Raw genomic sequence first — 27169 nt, 5'->3', positions numbered from 1 at the left:
GATACCTAATTATGAATTAAACCAAAGAATCATACAAGATACACATTTGATGTGATTGTTCATTCTTCTTCAGCTGCCACGCAATACTGCAGGTATTTTGGACTCATGCTTAAAAAAACTTAATCTCCCGAAGCCGGGGCCGAGTCATGTGCAAGCCAAGATCTCAAAGTCTCAACGGCCCGGAAATCCCCTTCTGCAACGTACTTTGCATGAACCTAACAATTTTTTTTTTCTTCTTCCAGCCGCAAGTCTCTGAAACTGACTTGTTAAATCGTCAGCTCACTACCAAAGACTGCTTCTCGAATGACTTGCAGAAACAATGCAAACACACTTATTCAAGATGTGCAGCATTGTGGCGGTTTGGAATGTGCATACGGAGACTTGTGTGTTTCTCCTCCGTGAAACCGGCCGACAACTCGTCCTCTGCAGCGGCTGCGGCAGTGACACGTCCGCACCCCGGTTCACTATCCGACGACGACAGCAGGGCGCCCAGAGGGACCTGAGGACCAGCACCAGGCCGGTCGCCTTGGTTGGCCCACAAGACCCCTACGTACTTCTCAGACTAGCCGAGATAAGTGACTTACCCCAGATTGTACGCCTTGAAATTATGACACACGCATTGATGCAAAGGGGTTGGCATTCTATTCTATTCCCTTTTTTCCCCAGACAGTCGAATTGTAGCGCTCCAAGTACTATAGTAGTAGCGTGCTTATCTCTGTTGGTTGATTGACCAAAAACATGAATCAAGGTTCCCTAGGGGAAACCGGCCCAGATTTGCACGTTCCCAGATACGACAGTAGCGCAAACCTTGGATGAACCGTGAGCCAGCATCCCGCCAAACCCGTTTGCTGCTGACCGACAACGCCGGCTGTCGACCCAGATAGGGCAAGACGTCGTTCGGTGCAATGTCCACAGCCGACGAGTAGTTTGAGTCGCTTCCCCAGTTTGGCAGTGGAAGCTATTGATTGGTATTGTCTGGCAACTGTCTGGCTGGATGAGCTGGCTTGGTTGGCCTAGCCTGGCCTGGCCTGGCAGCGCTGGCTGAGCAGCACCACACACCCCCGGAAGTCGTGTGTCTCTCTGGCTTCCATTCGTTCTGCCAATTGTTCGATCAAAAAAGGGCTCAGGGTGCGCTAGCCGGTCCACGTAGTGGCGGTTGAAGCCCATGATAACTTGCGCGTAAACCAGAGGCTAGCATGATAATCAATCCATAGGCGTCTGATAAGGGTGAAATGAATATGGGGTAATAGGAGCATGGATCGAATTTACTTAAAGGATTCCTCTGACCTGGTCGAGGAGGAATTGTGAAATATATCGTGCGTGAGTCAAGACAAATAATCACCCAATACCTTACCATATTGTCGTCACACCTCGAGACTCGAGAAGAAGAAGAAAAAAGACCACGTGCACTTCTTTAGCAACATTGTTTGGTTGGTCAGTCAGTTGCAGCCATGGATCAAAGTTACGACCTGGTGGTTGTTGGTGCAGGTACGCTCTCTCATCGACACCCCCCCTTTTCACCTCTAGCTTCATTCTAACTCGAAAGGCAGGATGGTTTGGACTTGCGGCTGCAAAGGCTTGCACAGAGTTGAGGCCAAATGACAACATTGCAGTCCTCGAGTCTGCTACTTCTTGCGGTGGAACATGGGCCGAGCACAGATTATACCCCGGACTCAAGTCCAACAACATGCTGGGCACTTATGAGTACCCCGACTTCCCCATGAGCGAAAAGGTCTACGGTGTGAAGCCAGACAACCACATTCCCGGAGCTGTCCTCAACCGGTATCTCACAGACTATGCGCGGCACTTTGGATTCCTGGACCGCGTAAAATTCAAGCACCAAGTGGATGGCGTCGAGTCTCTGCCCGACGGCAGCTGGGTCCTGACAGTGACGACGCCCGAGGGCCAGAAGACGATTGCGACGGCAAAACTGGTGCTGGCCACTGGTTTGACCTCGACGCCCAACATGCCCAACTACAAGGGCGCAGAGTCTTTCGAGGCCCCCTTATACCACGCCAAGGACTTCTGTGACCGGGCCGATACACTGAAGGGAATCAAGAACGCCATTGTGGTAGGTGGAGCCAAGTCGGCCTTTGATGTCGCCCACGCCTGCGTCGAGGCCGGTGCCACAGTCGACCTCATCATCCGACCCGACGGCCACGGACCCGTTTGGATCGCACCTCCATTTGTCACGCCCCTGAAGCGTCGTCTCGACAAGCTCCTGTTTGTGCGATGGATGACCTGGTTCAGCCCCTGCCCCTGGGGTGAGGAGGATGGTTACATCTCGGCGCGCAAGTTCCTTCACGGAACTGCTCTCGGACGTTTCCTGGTCAAGTCTTTCTGGAGCATCTTGGGCAACGACGTCATCAAGGCCAACGACTACGACTCTCACCCTGAACTTCAGAAGCTCAAGCCCTGGCAATCGGCATTCTGGATTGGCAGTGGTCTCAGTATCCTCAACTACAGCACCCCATTCTTCGACATGGTCAAGCAGGGCAAGATCAAGGTGCACATTCAAAACATTGACCACCTCGAGGGCAAGAAGTGCCACCTCGAGGATGGCACCGTCCTGGACGCCGACGTCATGATCTGCTCGACGGGCTGGAAGAAGGAGTCGTCGCTCAAGATCAAGGGTCTCGACGCCGCCGGCCTCAGCCTGCCCGTGTCAGAAAAGGAGCTTGGACAGCTGAACAAGGAGGCCGACGAAAAGGTTCTCGCCATGTTCCCCATCCTCAAGGACCAGCCCAAGCTGCGGTTCGAGGAGAAGAAGGGCGAGCCGCTCCGCTTCTACCGCTTCGCCGTGCCGCCGAGCATGGTCAAGAGCCGCAACCTGGCCTTTGCCGGTATGATCTCCACCGTCGGTACCGCCGTGTGCGCCTCCATCCAGGGCCTCTGGATCTCCATGTTCCTGGACGGCAAGCTCGAGCGCATTGCCAAGACGGACGAGGAGATCTCGGACGAGGTCATGCTGCACACCCAGTGGGGTCGCTGGAGATACCCCTGCGGCTACGGTGCCAGCTTGCCCGACTTTGTCTTTGACTCGCTGCCGTTTGTGGACCTGCTGCTCAAGGACATTGGTCTCAACAACCACCGCAAGGGCGGCATGATTGCCGAGCTCACCACCCCTTACGCTCCCGGTGACTTTGCTGGTCTGTTCCAGGAATGGCAGCAGAAGCACCCCGACGTGAAGAACTAGAATTATATAAATTCCCTATGTCATGTATGAATTTGGGTTTTCCATCGAGTCCGTTCGGACCAGGTGACGATAATGCCTTGGTTGGGAAAAGGTTCGGGTCTTGTAGTTTTATTGTGTAATTTCATTTGGCAGAAACGATTTCCATTATTTACAATTGAATACTACTTTTAAAAAACTCGCCCTGTAAGCATCTTCATTAAAACAAGTTCAAAATATCCGAGTATAACAATTCAGATTACCCAGTTGGCTGGTTCACGCTAATGCAGCATCCCGTAGTATGGGTACTGTTCGGTATAGTGAAACTATGACAGGGGCTTTGCCTACTGTATGTCTTCACTTGGAATAAAGCTTGAGGCGTACTATCACCCGTAGGCTCTCACCGCTATCTGGAAATAAGCTTACGACCCCAAGTATTTGAAATTCCTCCGTACCCACGCGCGTCATGCTCAGCAAGTCAGTGGCGTCAGGCTATCGTTTCATCCACGAGGCATGAGCCTCGGCTCGCTGTCAGGGCTGTCACAACTGTTCTCGCCAACATGTCATGGGTGTCAGATAAATCTAGACGCCACCAAAAGAGTACCGCTGACTTTGTATTTCCGGGGAATTTAACCCACAGAAGATGATGAGACAAGTGCCTCTCAAAATGCGCCCTTGGGCTGACCTCGCCAAGCTATACGCGCAACGGGCTGACGTAGAGATCTGAGTAGCTACATACTTGCAAAACTATGCCATGTGGGGTCTTGTTCGCCATGCAGACCCAACTTGCCTCTTGAAAAAGTTGAAAATTGCAAAGACCAAGTAATTTGAGCACCTATTAAAGACGAAAGATTTGATACATCTCTTTTGCTTTCATCTTTCCCATGACTCGGATGACCTAGCCCACTACAAATATTCCTGGGCTTTTCATATCATTAAATATTCAAATGGTACCGAGCCGAGCTTTCCACTTGGGCCAAGGAAGAGTTGTGATAATGAACTCCATCAAAATGTTGACTCAGGTAGAAACATCAAACTCATCAATGACTGATCTGGGCTTCTCAAAGCTTCCAATAGGTTTGTACTCCAAGTCATTGAATCCAAAGCCTCTAGGTCCGCCTATTTCGATGCCTCTGGCAGTAGATGTCCATTTTTCTGATGCTGTTATGGCCAAGACCACAACGAGGAGACCATATCTGTATTCTTGCGTGCCAATGGCCTCGCCGTTTTGCGCATCTATGACACAAACAAGATCAGGCACAACGGCAAGTATCTGTTTCGCGAAAGGTCAGTAATTATCGTAGTCGCAAAGTAAACGTGTGGAACTTACCTCTTCCTGTCCATCCGGGCCAATCTTCTTGACGAATATGTTTTCATTCTTGAAAGGAATGATTATCCTTTCCACGGGGCCCTTGCCGTCCTCTGATGCAGACTCGATAATGACCTCGCCATAGGCATGGCCCATCCTGGTGATCCTCTCCACTCCGACAATCTTGCCCTTGAACAGGACCTTGGCCGACTTTGGTCCGCCGACCTCTTCAATAATTGACTCGGCGACGGTATCGACCTGGTTGGTGCATCGCGACAAGGCGACTGCGCGTCCGATTCGCCACGACAGAGAGACGGTGTTCTCAACTACCCAGGTCTTGGTGTTGCTTCCCGAGACGGGACCCTTTGCGCACCCGACGTGGGATCCCATCTGAGATAGCGCGGCACGGAATGCGCGCTCTACCTCTAATTCCGTTCGTGCCTTGGTCATGATCTGTGCTTGTCAGTGTGTGCTACGTCGTTAGATTTTGTCTATAACGGACGTACCATTACTCTCCCGTTTCCATCAGAAATGGTCGAGGGAATCATTGTCGCCTTCTTTTCAAATACCACGGGTGTTGTCTGCCATGAGACTGGGTAAGCCCGCCCCATCCAATCACCATCAACACACGGTATATCCATATTAGTGGAAGCTCCAAGGATGAGTCCTTGTAATCCATTACCGCCGCCGATTTCCAGACTTATAACGGCGTCTGGCTTGACTTTCAAGTATTCATAAAGGACAGTCTGAGACTCCATCATTCTAATCCCAATGTCAGTCACAGTGAGCACCTTGCCGAAAAGCGCAAACTTACTCATCTCCGTAGGGCTTCTCAATGGACACTTGGGGGGATCCCTTTCCTCCACCACAAGCCACAATGTCCTTGTCCTTGAGATCCCACGGCGATACGACGCGCACCGTGGCTCCAGCCCTGAGCATTTCGCGCAGCCGCAACATGTGCTGATAAGGAGAGCCACCTCCTCCCGTACCGAGGATATAGCAACCGATGCTGATCCAGTCCAGGTCTGTTTCGGAAATGAACCACTGCCTGTTTACCACCTTGGGCTTGTACCCGTCGATGTAGCTCTTGGTGAAAACAATCTTGTCCGGAGCCGAGTTATCATCAACAATTCCTTTTCGTGACTCTTCATTGGACCCGTTAGCTTCTTCGCTAGGTGCATTTCCGCCGTTTGTCAGAGCCTCGGGAACGCCAGAGAGATCCGTCCTGGAAAAGTCAAAATCTCCAACGGCCTTGATGACGACTCTCGACTTGTCGGCGATATACTGTGCATGATATTAGCAGCCATCACTCCTTGCTTTTAGACTTCTAACCCACTTGCAAAGCCAGACTCTCCACCTCGGCAATCGTCACAGTATCCCGTAATGCGCCATTAGAAACCGCCTGGTCAATCGCTCTCTTGGACAGCTCCTCAATCACCTGTGCCAGAGTCCTGGATTCGGTACTCTCAATCGAGTCGACCACGCCCGATACTCGCGCCGTGGCCGCACCAATCGCATTGGCGACACCCGACCACTGAGGCTTGATGACCTTGCTCGCGCCCTTGAGGGCATCCGGGGCAATGACGGCACCTCCACCGACCAGCACGACGGGGATGTCTTCCGGCGACGTCTTCATCACGTCAATGACGCGCTCAATCTTGGACTTGACCTCGGCCTTGAAGGCGCTCAGGTGGCTCTCCAGCTTGGCCGCCTCCACCCGGGCGCGGTCGCCAATCTGAATCGCCGTGTCGGCCAGGACGGTGTAGTCGGTGGCGGTGGCGACGTCACCGCCAAACACCAGGGCCTTGGTCTGGATCTGGTAGCCCACGCTGTCGGGGCCGATGGAGACCGTCGCATCGTCGGCGACACGCACAATGGAGCCGCCGCCGAGACCGATGCTCCGCACGTCGGGGTAGGAAAAGTTTGTTCTCACTCCAGAGATCTCGCTGTACGCGGCTGCCTGCCTGGGGAAGCCATTCTTGAGCAGCAGGCCTACATCGGTAGTGGTACCGCCAATGTCCACAACCATCATTGCTTCCTTGTCCAGTCCCTGGGTTAGGAATGCGGCACCGCGCATGGAGTTGGTAGGACCGCTGGAGAAGGTCCTGATGGGCACTTGTGCAGCTGAACTAGCCGGCAATATCGTGCCGTCATTCTGGGTCAGAAATACGGGACAATTGAGCTTGAGACTACCGACTGCATTCTGAAAAGAGTGAATCGTGCGTCTCGCAAACGACAGTATGGCCGCATTGAGCACTGCCGCATTCTCACGTTCCAGGAATCCGATATTGGCCACATCCTTGGATATCACAACGTCGGCTTCGGGATAGACTTCGCGGATGACCTCGGCGGCTCTCTCCTCTTGTCGGTAGACCACATCAATGGGACTAAAGACTCCAGCCACCACGATGCTCCTAATGCCCTTGGACTTGATAACCTCGCATTGCCGGCGAATCTCATCCTCGTCGAGCTCTGAGATTAGTGTGCCGTCAATTTCAAGTCCACCATCGACCAGCCCCCGGTATGCGCAAATGATGTTTCTGAGCTTTGGTGGCCAATCTACTCCGACTGGAATCTCTTTCGAGAACGGCCCGCACAATCGCAGCACGGCAACACGGGCCAGGCGAGACTGATCCATTTCCACTACCGCATTGATAAAGTGCGTGGTGCCAATTGTGACGCTGGCGACATCTTCTGGGTTGACGTTGGACTCGCGAAACACTGTAAACTTTAGCACATGTGCAAACTGCCAAGTCGAAATGATTGCGATGCTTACTCTCGCTAATGACATTATTGATGCCATCGCTGGGGTTCTTGGTCGTGCTCGACTTTTTCCACGCAACAATGCCACGATCCGACTCTGACGACCTACTGGGGTCCAAAATGACACCGTCGGTATTGGTGCTATTGACCTGTTAGCTGAGGCGCGTTTCTCCAAAGAGTCTTGCTCTGCATCTTACCCGCCAACGTCGACTCCTATCCGCAAATGAGGCGCCATGATCTAATTATTTTTCTGCTGCGCAGCTGATTTCCGATCACAGAATCAAAGTGACTTGGTATACTCGCCCAACGTTGCGCGCGCACACACACTCCTGGGCTTAGTCTCTCTGACCAATTCAGGACCAACGACTCGTTAAAATCAGCCGCCTCAATAGCCACTCAAGATTGTCGCTAATAACCAACAGTCACGATTAAAGGTCAATATCCTGAATTTGGCGAGTCGTACGCTCTTAGTCTGCCGATGGCTTAATGAATAACGGGATGCTCTTCCAACCTGAACCGCCGAAAGTCGCCGAAGCCGAGCCCGCGTCAATTAAGGAAAGGTCCGGAGTGGAGACGCTGCGGAGCTTGCCCGGTCGCCTGTCGGAGCGCTTCCGACTATAATACCTGGATTGAGATTGAGTCTTTGGAGTATTAGTTTGACCATAAAATCGTCTTGATAACATTACACATGAAATATAGAGTTTCCATCAAGCCTTGGAATGATACTAGTACAATAGTCTCAATTCGGTCTTGGCACCTATTTTCCGATCGCAACTTATCGGTCCATTCAACGCGTGGCCCGGCTTCGGAGCGGTCATGATAAGCACTCGGCCGGGATGTTCCCGATAAGGCGAATCAAACCATTGTCATGATGGTTTGTTAAGGAAAACGAATCCCATGATTTGAGTGGTGTACCAGCCCACCTTCGAGTCTCGTCTTTTGTCGTTCTTGCGTAGACAAACTCCATTGGAAACACAAATGGCAACGACAAGGACAATCGGCAAGCTGAGAGAGACGGTCGCGCTCAAGGCCGATGATGCTCACCATGAGGAGGTCAATGCCTGGTGTAACCGCGACTTGATCCCGTTGCCGCCCTCGCGCCGCACATGGGGCTGGTTCAACTTTTTTGGTTGTTGGTCGGTGTAGGTGATGCTTTCGACCGTGAAAGTACTGCTCGAGGACTTTGTAAACTGACATTTTCCAAGATCATCGCTCACGGTTGCGACATGGCAGACCCCGAATACGTTCCTGACGCAGGGTCTTTCGGTGGGCCAGGCCATGGCCATTGTTATCATCTCGAGAGCTATTTGCACCATTTTTGCCGTGGCAGTTGCGTGGTGTGGTTTGAGTAAGTCATTCTAGAGCTGCTCAAAAGTCCAAGCTCCAGACTGACTTGTATAGCTTGGCACATTGGCTTTACTGTGCAGAACCGTTTCACTTGGGGCATGAGGGGTAGTTATATCCCCCTGTTGCAGCGCATCCTGCTCAATTTCATCTGGACTGCGATTCAATGTAAGAAATGCACTCCCGTCTCGTGTATAATTATCTAACAGTTCCATCTAGGCTGGAATGGCGGCAAACTTGCCAGGTACGAGCTAGTGAAAACTTGAAATTGATAGACAGAGAAACTAACAGATACAGCGTGTGCATCACTGCAATTTGGCCCTCCTTTGCCAACATTCCAAACACACTGAGCGCTAATACGCCTACCACGACGTATGAGCTGAACGGGTTCATGGTATTCTGGTGCATATCCGTGCCGTTCTTATTCATCCGTCCCGAAAAGTTCAAGAAGCCCTTCTTCGTCTCATCCGTCGCCTGCGGCCTGGCCATGGTAGCCTTGATGATCTGGTCACTGTCCGTGGCCAAGGGCGTGGGACCCATGTTCTACCAGGGCCAGACGGTTTCTTCGTCGTCCAAGTGGAGCGTGTCATGGCTGATGCTGTCGGGAATTAACCAGGCTATTGGCGGCAAGGCTGCAGGTATGACCAACAGCAGTGACTTTTCGCGATACGCCACGAGGAAGCGTGATTACATCTACGGCACTCTGAGCGTGTACTGGCTCGTCGGTGTTTTGGTGTCGCTAGGAGGTCTGATCACTACGGCTGCTGCGCAAAAGATCTACGGTGATGTGTACTGGAATCCGCCGGACCTCCTCATGGTCATGATGGATCGTAAGTATTCCTGGAGAACTGAATGCGACACCATACTGATATGAAACAGATGGAAAAGGATCCTCTGCGGCGCGAGCTGGCGTCTTTTTTGCGTCACTCGCCTTTGCATTTGCCTCCATGTTCGAAAACGTCTGCTCCAACTCTGTCGCCGGCGGTATTGATCTTTCAGGACTGTTTCCGAAGTATATCGACATTCGCCGCGGCTCCCTCATCACATTCTTCGCCGCCTGGATCATCCAGCCTTGGCAGCTCGTCAACCGCGCCGCGACGTTTGTCTCGGTGTTGAACTCGTTCTCCGTCTTCTTGGCACCCATCATGGGTGTCATGGTGTGCGACTACTTTCTCCTGCGCAAGCAAAAGATTCGCTTCTCGAGCTTGTTTTACCCCGAAAAGTCGCAGTACTGGTTCTGGCACGGTGTTAACCTGCGCGTCATTCCCTGTTGGATCGCGGGCTGGGCTCCTACACTGGGAGGATTGATTGCTACTGCGGGTGGCGTTTCATCGCCTAGAGGAGTGTACGAGCTGTACTACATGGCATTTTTCATCGGATTTTTCATCAGTTTCGTGTCATTCTATGTCATCAATCTGATATTCCCGCTGAACCATCTCGGCGAATTTGACGAGGTGGACCACTGGGGCACCTTTACGGTCAGGGAAGCGGAAAAGTTGGGTATTGTCCCAGAGGGTCAAGAGATTGAGGGTTCGTATGGCGACTGGAAGGATGCGGTCGGTACCGAAGTCACAGAAACGCCAGGGTACAAGAGATCCAAGTAAACAGACTGGCTTTTGGTATCGTGCTGAGAAGTCTTTATGTTCATGACCAGTTTAATGAAACAACTTCATCTCTCAACAAGCGAAATATTGAAAAGCGGCGATTATCAGAAATTGTACTCTGTATTAGTAAGTCTAACATCACGAACAAAGACATTGTTATCATATCGGACCTGATGTAGTTGCGAGTCTTTGCTTTCACAAATCGTGGTCCGGATCGAGTACTGCGAATACTCGCTTGACGATCTCCAGACCTATATTCTGAATGTCTGCTATATATCTCTCTGTAAGCTTCACAAACAAAGAGCACAGCTACTCTTGGTAGGTCACATGGTTTGAGCTGTTCGAAGAGCAATCTTTGCTCTGAACACAAGCAGAGAGAACTCGCTTATCTGCACCGAGGTTTCTTAAACATTGCGAGGCCGCGTGCTATTGACAATCTAGCAACATTATTAATAGATTCCAGGAGAAAGTATTCTGTATAATGTATCAATCAGTGTAGCTAATGTCAAAATTCGAGCTAATGGTCGATCTAGACTTTAATCTTTTTGCTTTTTGTCAATATTATGCATGCGCAGCAGCGAGATGTAAGCAGCTAGGGATCTGTGATTGTCACAATCTCTTAAAAGCTCTCTCATTACAATACAGCCAGTGCCTATACTCCAACACAGTCTTCAAAGCCATAAAACTTATCACAATTATTCTTAAGAATGAACCTAGGGAAGAAGAAAAACATACTTTAACAGTACCTAAGTATGGTCTTGAAAAAATCCTTCTCGTATCAACTGAGATTCATACTGAAAGCGAAAAACAGGATCTATACCTAAAGCTATCTGTAAACTTCTCGCATAGTCAGCCCGCTCTTGCACGAGTGTTTGAATGTGAAAATCTGTACGTTTATGCAGGTGGAAATGTTTTCGTGCTAACTTGAACAGATCCTCAGGGCTGATATCATAATCTACCGGTATAGGACCCGACTGCAATGTTTCGGGTGGCAGAAGTCCCAGCAAGGCATATATTCAATCGAGAGGGTCTTTGCATCTTCTGTCGTGGTAGAGGTGTACCAGAACGTCCAGACGGAATGACCGCTCGTTGCGCAGAAACCGTGATGCCATTACTGAGTGCAGCGGATCTGTCGGATTTCTGACTTCTTCCAAGACCCGGTCCATAAATTTGGAGACCTTGAACGCAAGATCTCTATACCTTGGGTCCCCTATACCGAAGCAATGCAGCCAACATTCCTCCAGAGCTCGCCACGTACATATACTGTTGCCGCACATGACCCACAACTCTCGGGACAGCAAAATCTCTTGTATAATCCACATTCTGGTGAAATACTCCATGCAAGCGATTTTCTCCATACAGGATTTGACCTGATGCCACAACTGCTCTTCATCTTCGTTGAAATCCTGGTCGAAGGCTGCGTCGTAGGGTGTGGGGGAGTCAAGGGGGTGGCTCAGACCATCTTCTCCATGATTTTGTAATTCTTGTAATTCTGCCAAAAGCCGACGTTGGAGGTTTGCATGGCTCTCTCGAGAATCTCGTGATTTCTGTAAATCTCCTAAATTGACCGTAGTCAGGGTTCGAAAGTGCTCGTCTTCTGGGCCCAACCACGCAATTGTCAGGGAAGCGCTGTTAAAGATGTCTGCCATTATGGCCACCTGATGATTGCGCTCTTTTGTATCTTGCTGATCAATACAGATAGCATCAATCCAAAAGTATTGCTCGTCTCGTCGGAATCCAGACTGTTCCCCATTGCGTCGGAGTTTCGCCAAGTGCGGCAACACGTAGCTCAAGTTGTCTCGTACTTTAAAGACTCGCCCATTAACTACGATCGTGTGGCTAGGCTCATCATTTCCCCAAGTATACGAAAGAGCAATATACGGCGGACTTGTTTTGAGATTGGATGTCGTTAAAGAGTATTTCAGGCTAGAGTCGACTTGTGGGATGATTTCAAGCAGGCGAATTTCCGTTTTTCCTTTGTCAAGGGGTGTGTATTGGAATGGAATGGAAGCCATTTTGGAAGCGCTGGGGGTTTATCCAGATGTTTTTTGCACCGTATAATGTAAGACGTTGCTGATTACGGTGTTTTGAACAGTTTTTAATCGAGCGGGCCGTTTCCAGTTTGTAGCCTGGAGTGTGGCATGTTCATAGCGACAAAGGTTTCGAGAGAGTCCGAACAAGAAAGTCAAGAGGTCACGAGACTCGGAGAATAAATGCGCATAAGAACATTCTCAGAGGTGAACTTATTGTGACATTGAAGTGAGATTGGAAAAAAAAAAAGTGGAAAAAATATATCTAGATCTTTGGGTATCTGAATGGTGGTGCCTTGCCCTTTACCCCGCAGGGTGGCAGTGTTTGGCTGCCATAGCCACGACCTGAGAAGCTGGCCACAGCCACTTACGTACATGCAACAAAAGCAAGCCGTCGGCTGAAGTTGCGACTCAGTTGGTTTTTCCAATTTCTGCCTTGGCGTTCTAACATTCAACGCCCCAACGACCTGAAGCCGCAAGCCCAATCATGGCTGTCCAAAGCAGTAAGCTTTACTTGAATCAGCGTAGCTCAGCTCTAATTAAACCAGACAGGATGATCCATACAATCAAATCATGCCGATTATGTAAGCTAGGGGTTTATCAACCACAACAGCATAAGAAGTTGGCTGGTTAAAAGGGAGCAGTGTTTGTAATCAGGGTCTTGCAGAAGATTATAAGGATTTTTAGACTTTCCTCGCGCTATCCAGTCCTGGGCGTACACAGCATCCTGGTGAAATCGTTAGTATATGCTTCCATGACGAATGCATGAATCGGAATTGCTGATTATAAGGCGAATCTAGTATGCTCAGGAGAATTCTTTTTGAACGCTGGCATATACAACACACTGAGTAAAGATTTATCTTCTGCAGACTTTTGGAATGGCGTCATGCTGGGTATGCGCAGTAGAGTTGGTGTTTCACACCAAGAGCGGATGGAAGCATTATGAACAAAGTGTGAACGATGATGGGATATACATCAGACGAAGAAGGAATACACGGACTTTAATTGTTACTGAAATGGCAAGTGTCCTCTTCTGAATCCTGCCGATCAATGAGCTGGTATGGATTCTGCCAATCCTCCATGACCTCAACGGTCGCATCCTTTGTCATGGCTAGATCCGCGATGAGATCAACCTTAAATCCTTCCAAACACCAGCAATTTTCAACAAGAGTTCAAAATATAAATATGAGTTTACTCTTCACACCAGTGGGAATCATGTCATTCAAATATCAATTAAAAATCTTTAGCCACTGTTTATCATCATGTTCAAGACACTCTTCCTCGCAGCCGCACTCGCTTCTCAGGGTCTCACTCGACCCACGACCGAGAACGCACGCGCAATCGACCCAAATCAAGTCTTCAACTCCCGAATGACCTGGTACGACACAGAGGGAGGCCTCGGCGTCAATCCTGGAGCGTGCGGAGAAGTCAACAACCGAGACCAAAAGATTGTGGCGTTGAATAAATTCCAATTCGTCGAGCTCAGCAACAGCGCCAACCCCAACACCGCTGAAGTGTGCCATAAAAAGATCCGCATCAAGCACGAAGGGAAGGAGACTGAAGCAGAAATCACCGATAGGTGCGATGGATGCAACTATGGCGATATCGATGGCACTCAGGCTGTATTTAATGATCTTGTTGGGGGGCTCGGGGCAGGAAATGTTTCGGTATCTTGGTCCTTTATTTGAAGGCTCCATGAAAGTGGCAAACATCTGTGATTATTTGTGATAGGACTAGGTTTAGAGGAGTTTCAAACAGAAATATATCGGACTTTCATTATGGAATGACACTTTTGTCGAGGTGTGACGTCGGCCATGGAATGTCGCGCGTAAAAGACGAACTACATTTCTAAATCAATAACTCGAGTCTCACACAGGCCAATAAATGGGAACGAACAAGTGAATGATATAGTTTGTGAAAGAATTCTGATGATTCAGTCCTCAAAGGCTACAAAGACAGGTGCTAAGAGCCACATCCGAGTAGGCGATCTGCGGTCGGTACTATCTACGTGAATGAATAGTCAAGAAAATGTGCTTGCAAAGCAGAACCATAATCCCAATCATCACTCAGCCCCCTGCATTGACCGCAGTGCTACCATTTCCCGGAACTGCTTCATTGCGACGAGCCTGCTCCCCTTATTGCTCTGTCATAGGAAGACAAACTATCGTCGCCAGCTCTGTTCAGTCTGGCAGTGGGAGTAATAGTCACGGAAATTGTCTTGGCGGCACGACCAGTATCCAGAATGAAGAGTTAGTCGCGCGGAGGCCAAGCAGGACAAGGCGTGTCAAAGCAGTCACATTTAGCCGCCAACAACGATCTGTGGAGATGTCTTGCATCACAGGAGAAAATCCATTCATCATTATATCGTCTCCATTCCTCTCTAACTCGCACCTTAACCGACTGGGTGGTCGCTGGCAGCGACATTGCACTGGTGCATCACTCTGGGCCCATAGGACTTTGGAAATTCCGTCTTGGAGTGCGAGTTAGTATGACATGTAGAGGAGGAATGGTGTTGGATACTCACAATACTATGCCACAAAGCTCTGTTGTACCACAAGATGACGTCTTGCTCCTCATGCCGGTGAGCATAGATATTCTCTGGGCTCAGCGTTGGCCGCATAAGTCTGGACAATGATTAGCAAAAAATTATTCATGTGTAATGGAACACATTCAAGACTGACTTATGCATGAAAGCGCGGACTTCTCGCAAGTCATCCACAATCTTCTCCTCCCCATCAGGCGAGTCCTTGAGGTGCAGCTTAAAGGCTCCCTGGCCATGTACCTGTAGAGACTTTTCGCCCGTCACGGGATTGGTCCAGACCATGGGGTAAATGGCCACCTTTTCCTTGTCCCACTTTGGTAGCTGATCGAGGGGCTTCTCCAGACCTTCGGTCTCGATGAGGTGGCCCAGTCGTGTAGAGTGCGCCGTCGACATCCAGACAAAGGCGTGTGGGGCGTACTCGATGCGACTGTTCATGACAAGATTGCGAGTCTCGTCGTCGAGCAGGGCCAGGGCGCGCGAGCCGGCCACCATGGCTGTGGCGCCGGGAGCAATCTTCATCTCTGTACCGGTCCCATCGTCCCAGCGGACCGTCACGTCGGGACCCTTGGGAGTCCGAACGGCCAGTAAGCAGCCGACGCGGGGCGGTGGGATGTTGTACAGGGAGCCGTCAAAATGCCACTGGTAAAAACGACTCGCTCCCTTTTCTCGCTCCTCGGCGGAGATGTGAGGGGGTAGATGGAATTCCTCGTGGTCAATGCCCTGCACCTCAAAGTCTGGTGGAAACGAGTAGTGGTTTTCAGGCAGCGCACCGCGGCCTAGAATATGGACTTGGGGTTGCACTGGGATTGCAGGCCGCTTGGGTATGCCGTAAATGTTGACTCCCTTGTGCGATGTCAGAAATGGATCGACACCATGCGCAAAGCCTCCAGTCGTCTCGTCCGGGTCGAAACTGTTCGTTCGCGTCAGCATGTACCAAGAATGAATCAATGCATGGCTGTCAATCACCTTGACGTTAACTTGTACTGTTGTTGCGGGCTCAGCATCTCAGGTTGCTGCTTAAACACTAGCAGTTTGTGACGGTGCAGTGCATCGTGAATAAAGTCAAAATCGGCGTCGGTGAAATTGTTCAAATCAATGCCATACACCTCGGCACCAAAATCAACATTACTGTCTTTGCCATGCTGGATTGGAACCGTCTTTCCGTTTGACGAGGTGGCATGCGGGAGGCTAAGTGAAGGCTTCTCCAGAACCAGTCGGAGGTCCTCCACCTCCTCCGTCACAACAGAGGCAATGACCATGATTGTGCTGCTGGATGATGCAGGACTTGAAAATGAGACAATGGTGTGTAAAAGTCCCGTGCGCCTACAGAGATGATAAAGAAAGCTTCATATATCAAATTTGTATCAACAAAATTTACGCGATCCTGTTTGATTGCGCTACAAAAAATCACTGTTTGATGGCTGACGCTTACACAGCGGCGGGTGGCCCTGCATCCAGTGAGCCAGTGCATCGTTAGTGGGCGTTCTCACTGTCCTCGGCCGAGGTGGGCCACTGCCCGTTATAGCACACTATACCCTCGGCCGACGGCTATTTTTCGAACCCAAGCAACGCGCAGCAGACAAACTTGCCTTGAAGTAGCAAAAGAGATTTTGACGATAGTCGAGGTATTCTGTCAAGAATATTGTTCTAGGTAACCAAAAACTCACCATGAAATCAAATTTTGTTTCAACCCCAGAAGGGACGAAATACCATTATCTCGAAGCCGGAAGCGAGTCGGGACCATTGATCATCTGCCTCCACGGACTGGGAGGATCCACGGATACCTTTACATCACTTGTGCCGCGACTACCAGACTCTTACAGAATCATTCTCATCGACTTCCCTGGCTTTGGTCAAAGTCCACCGCCAACCGAACGTCCCACGGTTGCAAGATACGTTGGTGATTTGGACCATGTCATTAAATCTTTACGCAAGGCCGACGGAGATCAGGTGAGAATTAGTGGCTGAATAAAACTATATTTGGACTTTGACACTTATATATAATGCATAGGTCATTTTGATGGGACACTCCCTCGGCACCGCCATCGCCTTGCACTTTGCCGCTCAAAACCCCTCGACCGTCGCCGGCCTCATTCTCCTCGGCGCCGCGCGCTCCGCCTCGCACATTCCCGCTGTACGGGAGCGCATGTCGAACATGGCCGCCAGCACGCGACAAAACGGCATCCAATGGGCCGCCGAGCTGGCGTCGCAGTCCAACTTTGCCCCCGCGGACAAGCGAACCGTCGACGCGGCCCTGCGCGCCGAAGTCGCCAAGGCCGTCGGCGCGTCTCATGTCGAGGCGTACGCCTTGACCTGTGAAATGATGGTCGACGAGTCGCACAAGGATCCCGAATATGCAAATATTACTTGCCCGACGGTCTTGGTTGCTGGAGACGTCGACGTGATCAGCCCGATTGAGCGGTCTACAGGATTGGCAAAGCTAATCGGTTCCAAAACATGTTGGGTAGAAGCAGTCATGAGTGGACATCAGCCCATTCTGGAAGACGTAGACGGTGTCGCGGGAGCAGTGGGGCGGTTGTTGCGAGAAATATAACTTTGATGCATTAAAATGAGCAAAAGTCTTGGTTCGCTAAATACAAGAGATTCTCAAAGCTCGTTCCATCAAATGCCGCATTTTCGTAAAAGTAGTCGGATGTATGCGGCTGCGACGGCGGATTCGTCGCCGCCGTCAGTTGAGTATTTGAAGGTGCCCGCGCAGCATTGTCTGAGCAAAAAGTCTTGACAAACTCGGCGACATTAAAGGTGCGCCTCCGCTTGTGAGACCGGACGATTGGCTCCACTGCGTCATCATCTGCACGTCGCTTCCTGCTTGTGTCGTTCCGGGCCGACATTGAAGCCACCTCAGTGAGCAGTGCCGAAATGAGCTTGACCCCTCTAACAGCAATCATACTGTTGCGGCACCTTTTGAGAATAAGCAAGACATCTTCTACTAATTGTAGGTGTTGCTCAGTTTCGGCAACCGGCTCCCCTCGGTGCAGAACATCAAGTATCAGGATGATGGAAGCAGCAACTGAAAATGCTTGGTGTATCCAAAGCACGGGACCGTCCTCTTCCACCGCGTTTTTGTACTCCTTGATTATAGTCTTGGAAGCGGCAAGACAGGTTCTTCGAGTAAATGCAAAGGCTTGGTTGGTAAAGCTCTCGGACAAGAAAGAGCGATGGATCATAATGATTTTATGCGAAGATGAAATGGCAAGTGACCGCCGTGCCCACGGTATATACGCGGGCCAAGTCGGGTCCAGTGGGCAACTCGACAAGTAAGCGGGTCGCGCATTCGTCGCCAGCGACCTCAATTGCTTGTCCCACTTCATGACTTGTTCATACCGGGTGAAAGGCGTATTGCAAGACATGAGCCCGTCCTGGAGCCGAGGCATGATGCCTGCGATCGTGTAAAGAAACCGTGAGTAGCCAGTGACGGTGGGTATAGAGTCCGGAAGTGCAAAAGACTCATTATCGTGGCAGTTCCTTGGCAGCTCTGACCGCGAGTATAGAGGATTGATCAGATACGTTTCTGAAAAAGGGAGACTGAACCAGTCCTGGCTACACAGCTGAGCCCAAACCCGACGACCCGCCTCCTTTTCTGTCTCGTTACCAGGTGTCTCTGATGTTAGGCGATGAAGCCCGAGGCTCTGAGCTATGCGAACTGCCGCGGCGAGGTGGATGGATTGCAGATTGGAAAAGCCGAGCATATGCGCAGATACTGTCAGAGTCGTGATGGCCTGGACTGACAGAATAGAGTGGTTGGCAGCATAGTCTGCCTTGTTGAGACAGGTGATAACGGCTTGAAACCAGCGTTTCGACAGAGATTCTCGCTCCTCGTCGGTGAATCCCCACTGCTCGGCTGTGCGGGCGGGCATACAGGTGATGCTTCCCGTGAGGACTGCAAAGAGGAATGCAACCCATTGCAGATTGACTTCTGGATGTTCTATGGAACCATGGCACCTGTCATAAAAGTTCTCTAGCTGTTTCTTGAGCGATGGTGCATAATATGAGCAGTGGTACCAGAGAAGACACTGCTCATGCCATAATACTAGATCCCACACCCTGCGCTTGTCCGGTAGCAAGAGCTGCAGCACGGCGGTGTGATTGAGATCATCAAATCCTATACCCTCATCATTTGGTGAATCTTCCTGAACGTGCGTGTCGCGAACATCACCGACATGAGGGGCATTGACCACGGCCTCGGGTGATGTGACAGTCGCATTCAAGTCTGGATTCTTCCGGCGGCCCCACGCAAGGAACTCTAGAATAGACGCCGCATCTTCCACAACCGTATCATGAGTGCTGTCCGAGTCTTGATTGCGACTTGGCGATGTCGGATCCGGGGCTACGTATGCATGACTGTCGCTCGGAGACGTCGGATCCGGCATCGAGGCCGGGGCTCGGTCGACTTGGTGATGCAGTTCGGCTTCGAGCTCGGCCACGCGGTGCCGTAGAATTGCAATCGAGTCATGCTGCTCCCGGGCCGAAACCGGCGAGAGTATATCAAGGTTGATGGATAGATCAGCTGCGTTTGGTGTAATGTTGCTTGCCTCTCCGGCGATTCTGCAGGCATTCTGCTCTCCTCTATACGTTGTGATCATCCCAATGTTAGCTCGCGCTGCTTCCCGAGGTCGTCCGAGGCACGGATATGATCCGCGCCCCGCTCCCGTGCAATTTGTATACTGAGACTTGCCTCCTTAAGCAATTAGTGCAAGGGATTGATTTGGAACACTTGACTTTGCGCCTTGTACACGCCGCGCAGGCCAAACGATTGCGAGCAGCGTTCATTTTGTACAGATCCGAGGCATGAAAGACCAAATTTCAATGTTGAACCCAAAGTTCTAGCCTGGCAAATCATTGGTGATGGCTCGGCCAGTGTTCGCACGGTAGGTACCAGGCCCAGATGCCAGGCCTTATCACAAGAGTTGCACCACCTGGGGCTAGCACTCATAGCACCTTATCTCCAGCTTCCACCTCCCCCACCAACCACCATACAGCGATTTGCATTGTCGTGTCACCCCTGCTATCTCTAGACCCCCCGTCGGGTCCAGCTTGATAACTCGAGATACCCAATCGTAGCCATGCTGACATGCTCCGATAGCTTCGAGGCATGAAGATACCAAGATGCAGGTTGCTATGTGGCAGTATCTTGCGACGCGAAATGGTCATATACTTCCAATATGCCGGCAGTTGTTCTCCACAGGGAAGCTGTACTCCCAAAAGGTCGGGTGCACCCACGACCTTTCCTCTAGTCGATTGCAGAGTCTCGATCGCCACTGATAGTTCTCATACCTCAAGATGGGCATGAAAGACGCATTGCAAGGCGGCAAGGCCCATTTACATGCGGGCCGCGAAAAGCTGCACCTGCGTCTCACGGAGCCGAGCAGCTGGAAACTCCCGAAGCAGCACAGCAGTATCGCACCTCCGGACGTCTGGACCAATGCCGACCAGGACCCGGTGCCTCCAGAGAAGCTCACATGGACACAGTGGACGTTTGTCACCTACTGGCTGTCCGACCTCGTCACCATCTCTGGTTGGGAGGCCGCAAGCTCGATTGTCACGACTGGACTCTCCGCCACCGACGCCGTGCTCATCACCTTGGTCGCCGGTATCTGCAATGCGATACCAACTGTGTTGAATGGATGCATCGGCGCGGATCTACACATTCCCTTTCCCATCGCAGCCCGTGCTAGCTACGGATATTGGCTGAGCTATTTTTGCGTCATAAGCCGTGGTATACTTGCCCTCTTCTGGTTCGGTGTTCAGAGCGCAGGTGGTGGAGACTGTGTAACTGCTGTACGTATGGTTGCTTTGAGAGATTGTAAATGGTGCGAGTGCTGACAATCTTGCTAGATGATCACTGCGATATGGCCGAGCTACCAAAGCGTACCAAACCATCTGCCCGAGTTTGTTGGCGTGACGACGCAAGGAATGGTGTCGTATTTTATTTACTGGCTTATTCAATTCCCTCTGCTGCTCATTCCAACCCACCGGCTTCAATATCTCTTCAACGTCAAGGCATGTCTCGCACTTCCCATGGCCCTTGCCATGGTGATTTACTTGTCTGTAAAAGCCGGAAGTAGCTCGAATGAGTTCTTCACTGCACCAGCTACAGTCCATGGCTCTACAAGGGCTTGGTTGTGGCTATCGAGTTTGGTATGTCTTCGATGATAGCTTCATTCCATCACTAAGTTAACCAGCATACCAGACATCTGTGATCGGAGGCTATAGTACCCTCGCAGTCAACATTCCCGATTTCTCCAGATTCAGTCGGAGCAACAGAGATCCGTGGTGGCAGTTGCCCATTATCCCGTTCTTCAAGACCATAGTTGGCGTCCTAGGAATTGTGGCAGCCAGTGCATCTCAACAAATTTACGGCACGGCCCTGTGGAACCCTCTGGACATTGTGAACGAGTGGCAAGGAACGCCAGGCGGTCGCGCCGCTGCCTTCTTCTGCGGACTGATCTGGCTTCTGGCCCAGATCAGCGTCAACATCAGCGCCAATGCCGTCTCCTTTGCCAACGACATCACGACGCTGGTGCCCAAGTGGTTCAACGTCCGTCGCGGTACCATTTTTGCCTCCTTTATCGGCGGTTGGGCCCTTTGCCCGTGGATCATCATGGCGTCGGCGTCGTCCTTTTTGAGCTTCATGTCGGCATACGCAATCTTTATGGCTCCCATTGCCGGAATCCTGGTGACCGATTATTGGCTAATCAAGCGTCGCAAGTACGACGTTCCCGCGCTGTACGACCCCTACGGCATCTATCGGTTCGGCTGGGGTGGCAACTGGAGAGCCCTAGTCACCACGTTGCTTGTCATTGTCCCGCTGCTGCCAGCGCTGGCACATAAGGTGACGCCAAACAGCGTACACATTAGCACGGGGTTGCAAAACCTGTTTAGCTTCAATTGGCTCTACGGATTTGTAGTGTCAATTGTCCTCTACTACGTGCTCAATGTTATTTTCCCCCACCAGCCGACGCTGATTGACAAAGTGGTTCCCGGGTATCCATATACGATTGAGGGGATCGTGGCGGATACGGAAAGCCAGAATTCGACAAGAGAAGCCAAGGATGAAATGCCACAGAAAGATGGACATGGCCCGAGATATTCTGAAGCACAAGAAGTCATTGGTTCTGCTGTGGCTTAGGGCGCATCACCAGTCCCGGCCTTTCCCTAGCATGGTGCAATAGGGGTCTTTTGGTGCATTCCCGGCTAGCTGGGGTCTCTGCGTCGGACTTTGTATAGCCTGCAGCTGTTTATAGCACAGGCTTTAATCAAATTGGACTATTTTTGACAATACCAACAACAATACAATTGATCGCAAAGAAGCCGAGCATTATAGCTCTTCAATCAGATTGCCGAATTAGATTTTAGCATGATCCAAACTCCAGAGTACATGAGACGAAGCGGATCGTGTATAAAGAAAAAAACATCAAGTTCACCTAGTACCCAATAATGGACTTAGCTAGGGCGGTCAAGAAGAAGATCGACAATCATGATAAAGATTTGGCCCACTCATCGCGGCTTTTGTGACAGAATAAGACTCGTTCCAGCTCCAGATCATTGCAATTAACCGCAACGGTAGCTAGTGAAGCCTAAAAATACGGCCCCCACGTGCACTTTGATGCCACAAGCGATCACAAATGAGGGTCAACTATCGAAAACCACTCCACTGACGAGATCGTCGGTTGAAGTGGATTTTACTCAAAAGCTGCCATCAACAAAATGCGAGATCAGTGTGCGAGCATTGAATGCGAAGCCAGAATGCGAGATTGCACTTTTTTTTTTTACCAGTCACCACGTTGATGACACTCGTAACGGGTACAAGATCGTAGCTGCGTGAATATGGCTTCTAGGATATTTCCGATTGTCTGACATATATAAAGCATCAACGATTCGATCAGAATTAGCAGACAGAGATAGAAACATTCATTCCATCAAGCCAACTCTACTCACCTCCATCTCACCAAGAAACAACTATGCAGCTCCTACGATTCGCCGCCCTACTGCCCCTGGCTTCAGCCGCCGCTGTCGCAACCAGTCAGCTCGACAACCTAGACACCTTGGCCAAGCGGAGCAACTTCATCACCGTCAAGTACTCCATCGACAATGACAACTGCTACGTGGTGCTCGACGCCTGCGGCTGCAGCACCAACGTGGTCGTGGGCAGCGGCTACTGCAAGAACCTGAGCGGCGACATTGCCAAGTCGCCGTGCGGCGGCGACCTGACCCTCGGCGATAACGGCAGTACTTGGACCTTTGACTACATAACCAGCGACAACAATTGTGCGGTCGGGTGTGACTTGGCCAAGCAGAATGATGCGGGTTGCTCGGCTTAGGATGCCTCGGCAGAAAGGTGAGCTTCAATGGTGATGCAATATCACTGCTGATGACTGATCATTTGCGCGACAGGAAACCTAAGTAGCTATGGGACTCAAGAAAAGCATGCATGTATTGTAGCAATGCGCCTTTGCCTTCGAGGTTCTGACCAACGTTTAAGAAAATTCGTGTAAGGGAGTGGGGATGAGTGATGGAAATGTGAGACCAGATCGAGCACTATGGGTTTGTGTTGAAGTATATGTACGAGTATCACTTTCCAATTGATTATCTAATTCTATCTATTCTATCTTGTTCTGTCCAAGCAGAGCTCCCGATGTTGCGTGCTGCAAGTGAGATCAGCTAGCCAATTGCGTTGGCCACCAAAAAATGGCCAAGCCCAAGTGTAAATATGAAATCACATCTGTCATCCGAGGCTCTCTGCGCAGAAACGTACTGCAATATTAGATTCGGTGGGGGCGCAAGTGCCTGAGTTCATCCATGGTCATCAATAATGTAGCACGGATGGTTTCTAGATGCCTTTGAAAGGGTATTACCCTCTATCTGGCCAAACACTCGCAGCAAAAGCATCGTAGCTTTTGAAGAAATTAGCTATTGTCATCACTGTGAATGTAGCCACTTTCATCCAGCTATTATGCCCGCATTTCTCTAGCGCGTTGTATGTACCACTTTGAAGGAATAATGCCTGGCTAGACGATTTTCTCTTCATCACTGCGCGGTATAGTGGTTGTTCGCATCTGGATAATATTCCTTTAGTTTTCAGCATCTGCCTCGGAGCCAGTATCCCAGCTGGTCTTATACGCTCCTACCCGACCCTCGATGCCACCGCCGTCGGGCCGATCAAGCCGCAGCTCGCGTTCGTTGCCCTTGTAGACTTCAGGTCTGATTCCCAAGTCCGCTGAGTTTTACGCGAAGTATCAGATTTGTGAAATCAATTGGAAAAAGAAGAAAGAGATACCCAACATTTGCGTATAGTTGAACACAACTCATATCTTGCACACGCCGGATCAATTTTGATCATTCTAACCCTTATGGATCTTCGAGTTCCGTTACACATCATGGGGCAGGGTCACAACAACCACATGACGATGAGAGGTGGCAACGAGCCGGAAAGCGAAGAATCTCGCGCTATTCCGGGAGTGGGTGGGCCGTGTGTGCTACTCATTAAGCCCCCCGCATCCTTGTTAAGGACGCGATGCAACGCACTGAGATGGACTTTGGAGTCTTTCAGCGGTTCGAATATTCCACTCATCAGCCTTTTCTCGGCCCGTTCGCTCGGCCCGCTTGGTGCTATGTGGTATCTTGACTAAGCAAGACCGTTTTGGAACTATAATTGGTCCTCGATTTCCTATTGGTCATCCTTGCACCTGGTTAGCAAAGGTGGATGTCTATAGAAGGTATCATAAAGACGCAGCGAAAAGAAAATGTTCTTCTGCCACCAAAGTCTAGATTTTCGGGAAATTCTTAGCAAAAAAACATAGAAATTTGTGATGCATGCAGGACCGAAGAACACGCAGTACACGGAACATCTAGGACATGGCATGGATGTGGATCATCATTTCCCCAACCAGTCGCTCCACCGTTGCCGGGAACAGGCCGCGGACCTGGCCTGGCTCGTTCTTCTGGGCGGCCTACAGCGCAACGATAACCAGGGGCGTGTTCTCTCTCATCGTGCGATACCGAGGCAACTTTCAGGAATGATGCTCCGGTTTCCGCTTTTGCGTTGTGATTTCTCCAGCATAACGGCAACGTTGAAAGCTACATAGTACAGCTTGTCGGGCTTTAAGTTGCTAGGAATCGCGGCTGCTTGGCATTGGCTTTCCCCTTTGTCATTGCAAAAACGCTGAGGGTTTTTCATTTAGCGCTAGATGCGACTCTGAATAGTTTCGCTAGTGATTCAAGACGGAGCAACTTTACTCATCCATTTTATCCAGTTTATGCTACGTAGTTCTTGCACTGTCGTTGATCGCACTCCCAATCCACCGCAATGGTTGTCACCTCGAGTAGGATCGCAGCGCTTGCTGCTATATCCCTGTTTGCATCAGCGGTGAACGGCACAGAGGCAACAACTTCGCAATGTGTACGTCGATACCTCGCATCTCGCGCCTCTGTCCGCATTGAAAAACTGACAGTATTGTTTAGTGCGATGTACTCAGTGAGGCTGGTTTGGACTCAAAACTTCACCTCCCAGGAACATCAACCTACGAGAACCGCACAACTACATACTACTCGAGGAGCAACTTTCTGCATCCTCAATGTCTTGTTCAGCCAGAAAGCACCACTGATGTATCCAAAATCATACAAGTTTTATCCGCCAATAAATGCTTCTTTGCAGTCCGCAGCGGAGGGCACACGCCCAATGCTGGTGCCAACAACATAGATGATGGCGTCACTATTGATCTCAGTAATGCTGCCGAGTAATCCGATTTGTCTCGAAAAAAAAAGTCTCGGCTAACCTTCCATGCATAGGCAATATGAACACGACAACATATCACGCAGAGAACAGTACTGCGTCAATTCAGCCAGGTTCTAGATGGGGTCAAGTTTATCGCACGCTGGAGGGACAAGGCGTCACGGTAGCAGGAGGCCGCGCTGCATCTGTCGGTGTCGGCGGTTTCATCTTGGGAGGCGGCATCTCGTACTACTCAGCAAAGAAGGGACTGGTGTGCGACAGCGTCCACAGGTACGAAGTCGTGCTGGCCAATGGCGATATCGTCTATGCCGACAAGGATCACCATTCCGATCTCTTCACGGCGCTCAAGGGCGGCTCGTCAAATTTTGGAATCGTCACTCGCTTTGATCTCGAGACCTTCCCGGCTACGCCCATCTGGGGAGGCGCCGTCATGTACCCGACAGTCGTGGGTCCGCAAATGATTGACATCATGTCCTCATTCACGCGCGGAATCGACGACGACCCGGCAAGCTCTTCTATCCTGATCTGGTACTACTTGCCCGACTTTAAGGATACCTTTCTAGTGGCCGCGTACGAAAATAATGAAGGTGTCGCCGAGGCGCCAACCTTTAAGGACTACTTGGCAGTCCAACCTCAAATCACTTCGACTACTCGTATCACAAACTGGACTAGCATCACTGAAGAACTTGTGGATCAGGATGGCCTGGAGTGAGTATACGACTGAAAGTCATGAGAATGCAGACATTGACTCATTGGTTGCAGAAAAGCATGGTTCACATTGACTTTCAAGAACGACGTGCGTATAATGCAAAAGACTGTGGAGCTCCACGCCATCTTGATGGAAGAGATGAAAGCCATTGCAGGTGACGATGGTTTCACCTCCATGTGTGTAAGTTTTTAAATTGCTTGCGCGAGCCCAGCATGTTGATACCGACCATGTACTAATGATTGCACTACCTCGATAGATGCTTCAACCTCTGCCCGCCTCGCTAGGCAAACATGCGGTAGCCAAGGGCGGCAACGTACTCGGCCTTGAGAGAATCGAAGAGAATGCTATTCTTCTTCTCGCGACACTTGGAACGACAGATCCTACATTGGCTACGCTTGTTGAACAGAAGGTGCAGGACTGGGTCAAGTAAGCAAACCTTTCCTTGGTGAACCAAACAGCTCAACTTTTGCCCTTCATCCCACGTGAAATCGGGGCCACCCCATTGGCTCCAACGGCTCAGTCACTAACCAATAAAAGTGCGGTCGAGGCCTATGCAAAGTCCCTGGACGGTGATATTGAATACCGATTCCTCAACTATGCACACGGCAACCAAAACCCCCTTGGTAGCTACGGATCAGACAACGTCGCCAAGATGAACAAGGTGGCAGCAAAGTACGATCCCGACGGCGTTTTCCAACAGCTTCTGCCCGGTGGATTCAAGATTTCTCACGTAAATGACAACGACGACACGCCCGCTAGAGATGAGTTATGATAGGTAGTCTTGCGCAGAGTCAAGCAAACAATGATTTCAGCCATGTCAGCCATGTGAAATGTAGACAATTATTAAATTTACATATCTGATTAGAGGGCAATGTGTACAGGGCAGCGCATCTAATTTGGTGATACTTTTATTCCTCCTTCGGACCCGGCAGCACGAAGAGGG

At 50.5% G+C, this 27169-nt stretch overlaps 11 protein-coding genes across 11 annotated transcripts; 7 read left to right on the top strand and 4 right to left on the bottom strand.

The window, feature by feature from the left end:
• Positions 1-1451: 1451 nt before the first annotated feature.
• PFICI_03932 (uncharacterized protein) lies at positions 1452-3196 on the top strand (the record flags this gene model as incomplete). The annotated part of the gene is made up of 2 exons (XM_007832513.1): positions 1452-1488; positions 1551-3196. The coding sequence occupies 2 exons, from the start codon at positions 1452-1454 to the stop codon at positions 3194-3196; spliced, it is 1683 nt and encodes a 560-aa protein (XP_007830704.1).
• Positions 3197-4190: 994 nt separating this feature from the next.
• PFICI_03931 (uncharacterized protein) lies at positions 4191-7479 on the bottom strand (the record flags this gene model as incomplete). Its single annotated transcript, XM_007832512.1, has 7 exons — positions 4191-4445; positions 4503-4934; positions 4988-5243; positions 5296-5765; positions 5818-7202; positions 7258-7385; positions 7442-7479. 7 exons carry the CDS (start codon positions 7477-7479, stop codon positions 4191-4193), a joined length of 2964 nt encoding a protein of 987 aa, XP_007830703.1.
• A 743-nt stretch (positions 7480-8222) lies between these two features.
• Positions 8223-10192, top strand: PFICI_03930 (uncharacterized protein; the record flags this gene model as incomplete). The annotated part of the gene is made up of 6 exons (XM_007832511.1): positions 8223-8386; positions 8450-8592; positions 8646-8756; positions 8808-8832; positions 8886-9418; positions 9468-10192. 6 exons carry the CDS (start codon positions 8223-8225, stop codon positions 10190-10192), a joined length of 1701 nt encoding a protein of 566 aa, XP_007830702.1.
• A 1016-nt stretch (positions 10193-11208) lies between these two features.
• On the bottom strand, positions 11209-12207 carry PFICI_03929 (uncharacterized protein; the record flags this gene model as incomplete). Its single annotated transcript, XM_007832510.1, has 1 exon — positions 11209-12207. The coding sequence occupies one exon, from the start codon at positions 12205-12207 to the stop codon at positions 11209-11211; it is 999 nt and encodes a 332-aa protein (XP_007830701.1).
• Positions 12208-13484: 1277 nt separating this feature from the next.
• On the top strand, positions 13485-13910 carry PFICI_03928 (uncharacterized protein; the record flags this gene model as incomplete). The annotated part of the gene is made up of 1 exon (XM_007832509.1): positions 13485-13910. One exon carries the CDS (start codon positions 13485-13487, stop codon positions 13908-13910), a length of 426 nt encoding a protein of 141 aa, XP_007830700.1.
• A 704-nt stretch (positions 13911-14614) lies between these two features.
• PFICI_03927 (uncharacterized protein) lies at positions 14615-16023 on the bottom strand (the record flags this gene model as incomplete). Its single annotated transcript, XM_007832508.1, has 4 exons — positions 14615-14692; positions 14747-14846; positions 14904-15674; positions 15731-16023. The coding sequence occupies 4 exons, from the start codon at positions 16021-16023 to the stop codon at positions 14615-14617; spliced, it is 1242 nt and encodes a 413-aa protein (XP_007830699.1).
• Positions 16024-16432: 409 nt separating this feature from the next.
• Positions 16433-17318, top strand: PFICI_03926 (uncharacterized protein; the record flags this gene model as incomplete). The annotated part of the gene is made up of 2 exons (XM_007832507.1): positions 16433-16714; positions 16776-17318. 2 exons carry the CDS (start codon positions 16433-16435, stop codon positions 17316-17318), a joined length of 825 nt encoding a protein of 274 aa, XP_007830698.1.
• Positions 17319-17328: 10 nt separating this feature from the next.
• PFICI_03925 (uncharacterized protein) lies at positions 17329-19368 on the bottom strand (the record flags this gene model as incomplete). Its single annotated transcript, XM_007832506.1, has 1 exon — positions 17329-19368. One exon carries the CDS (start codon positions 19366-19368, stop codon positions 17329-17331), a length of 2040 nt encoding a protein of 679 aa, XP_007830697.1.
• A 697-nt stretch (positions 19369-20065) lies between these two features.
• Positions 20066-21914, top strand: PFICI_03924 (uncharacterized protein; the record flags this gene model as incomplete). Its single annotated transcript, XM_007832505.1, has 3 exons — positions 20066-20563; positions 20621-20923; positions 20976-21914. The coding sequence occupies 3 exons, from the start codon at positions 20066-20068 to the stop codon at positions 21912-21914; spliced, it is 1740 nt and encodes a 579-aa protein (XP_007830696.1).
• An 832-nt stretch (positions 21915-22746) lies between these two features.
• PFICI_03923 (uncharacterized protein) lies at positions 22747-23106 on the top strand (the record flags this gene model as incomplete). The annotated part of the gene is made up of 1 exon (XM_007832504.1): positions 22747-23106. One exon carries the CDS (start codon positions 22747-22749, stop codon positions 23104-23106), a length of 360 nt encoding a protein of 119 aa, XP_007830695.1.
• Positions 23107-25091: 1985 nt separating this feature from the next.
• On the top strand, positions 25092-26998 carry PFICI_03922 (uncharacterized protein; the record flags this gene model as incomplete). Its single annotated transcript, XM_007832503.1, has 6 exons — positions 25092-25184; positions 25247-25508; positions 25574-26225; positions 26280-26406; positions 26483-26652; positions 26764-26998. The coding sequence occupies 6 exons, from the start codon at positions 25092-25094 to the stop codon at positions 26996-26998; spliced, it is 1539 nt and encodes a 512-aa protein (XP_007830694.1).
• Between the last annotated feature and the right edge of the window lie 171 nt (positions 26999-27169).

This window comes from Pestalotiopsis fici (genome assembly GCF_000516985.1).
Source record: "Pestalotiopsis fici W106-1 unplaced genomic scaffold PFICI_Scf_2, whole genome shotgun sequence".
Classification (NCBI taxonomy): Eukaryota; Fungi; Ascomycota; class Sordariomycetes; order Amphisphaeriales; family Sporocadaceae; genus Pestalotiopsis; species Pestalotiopsis fici.
Note: the sequence above shows the minus strand (reverse complement) of the source record. Positions and strands in the feature narration are given on the sequence as shown.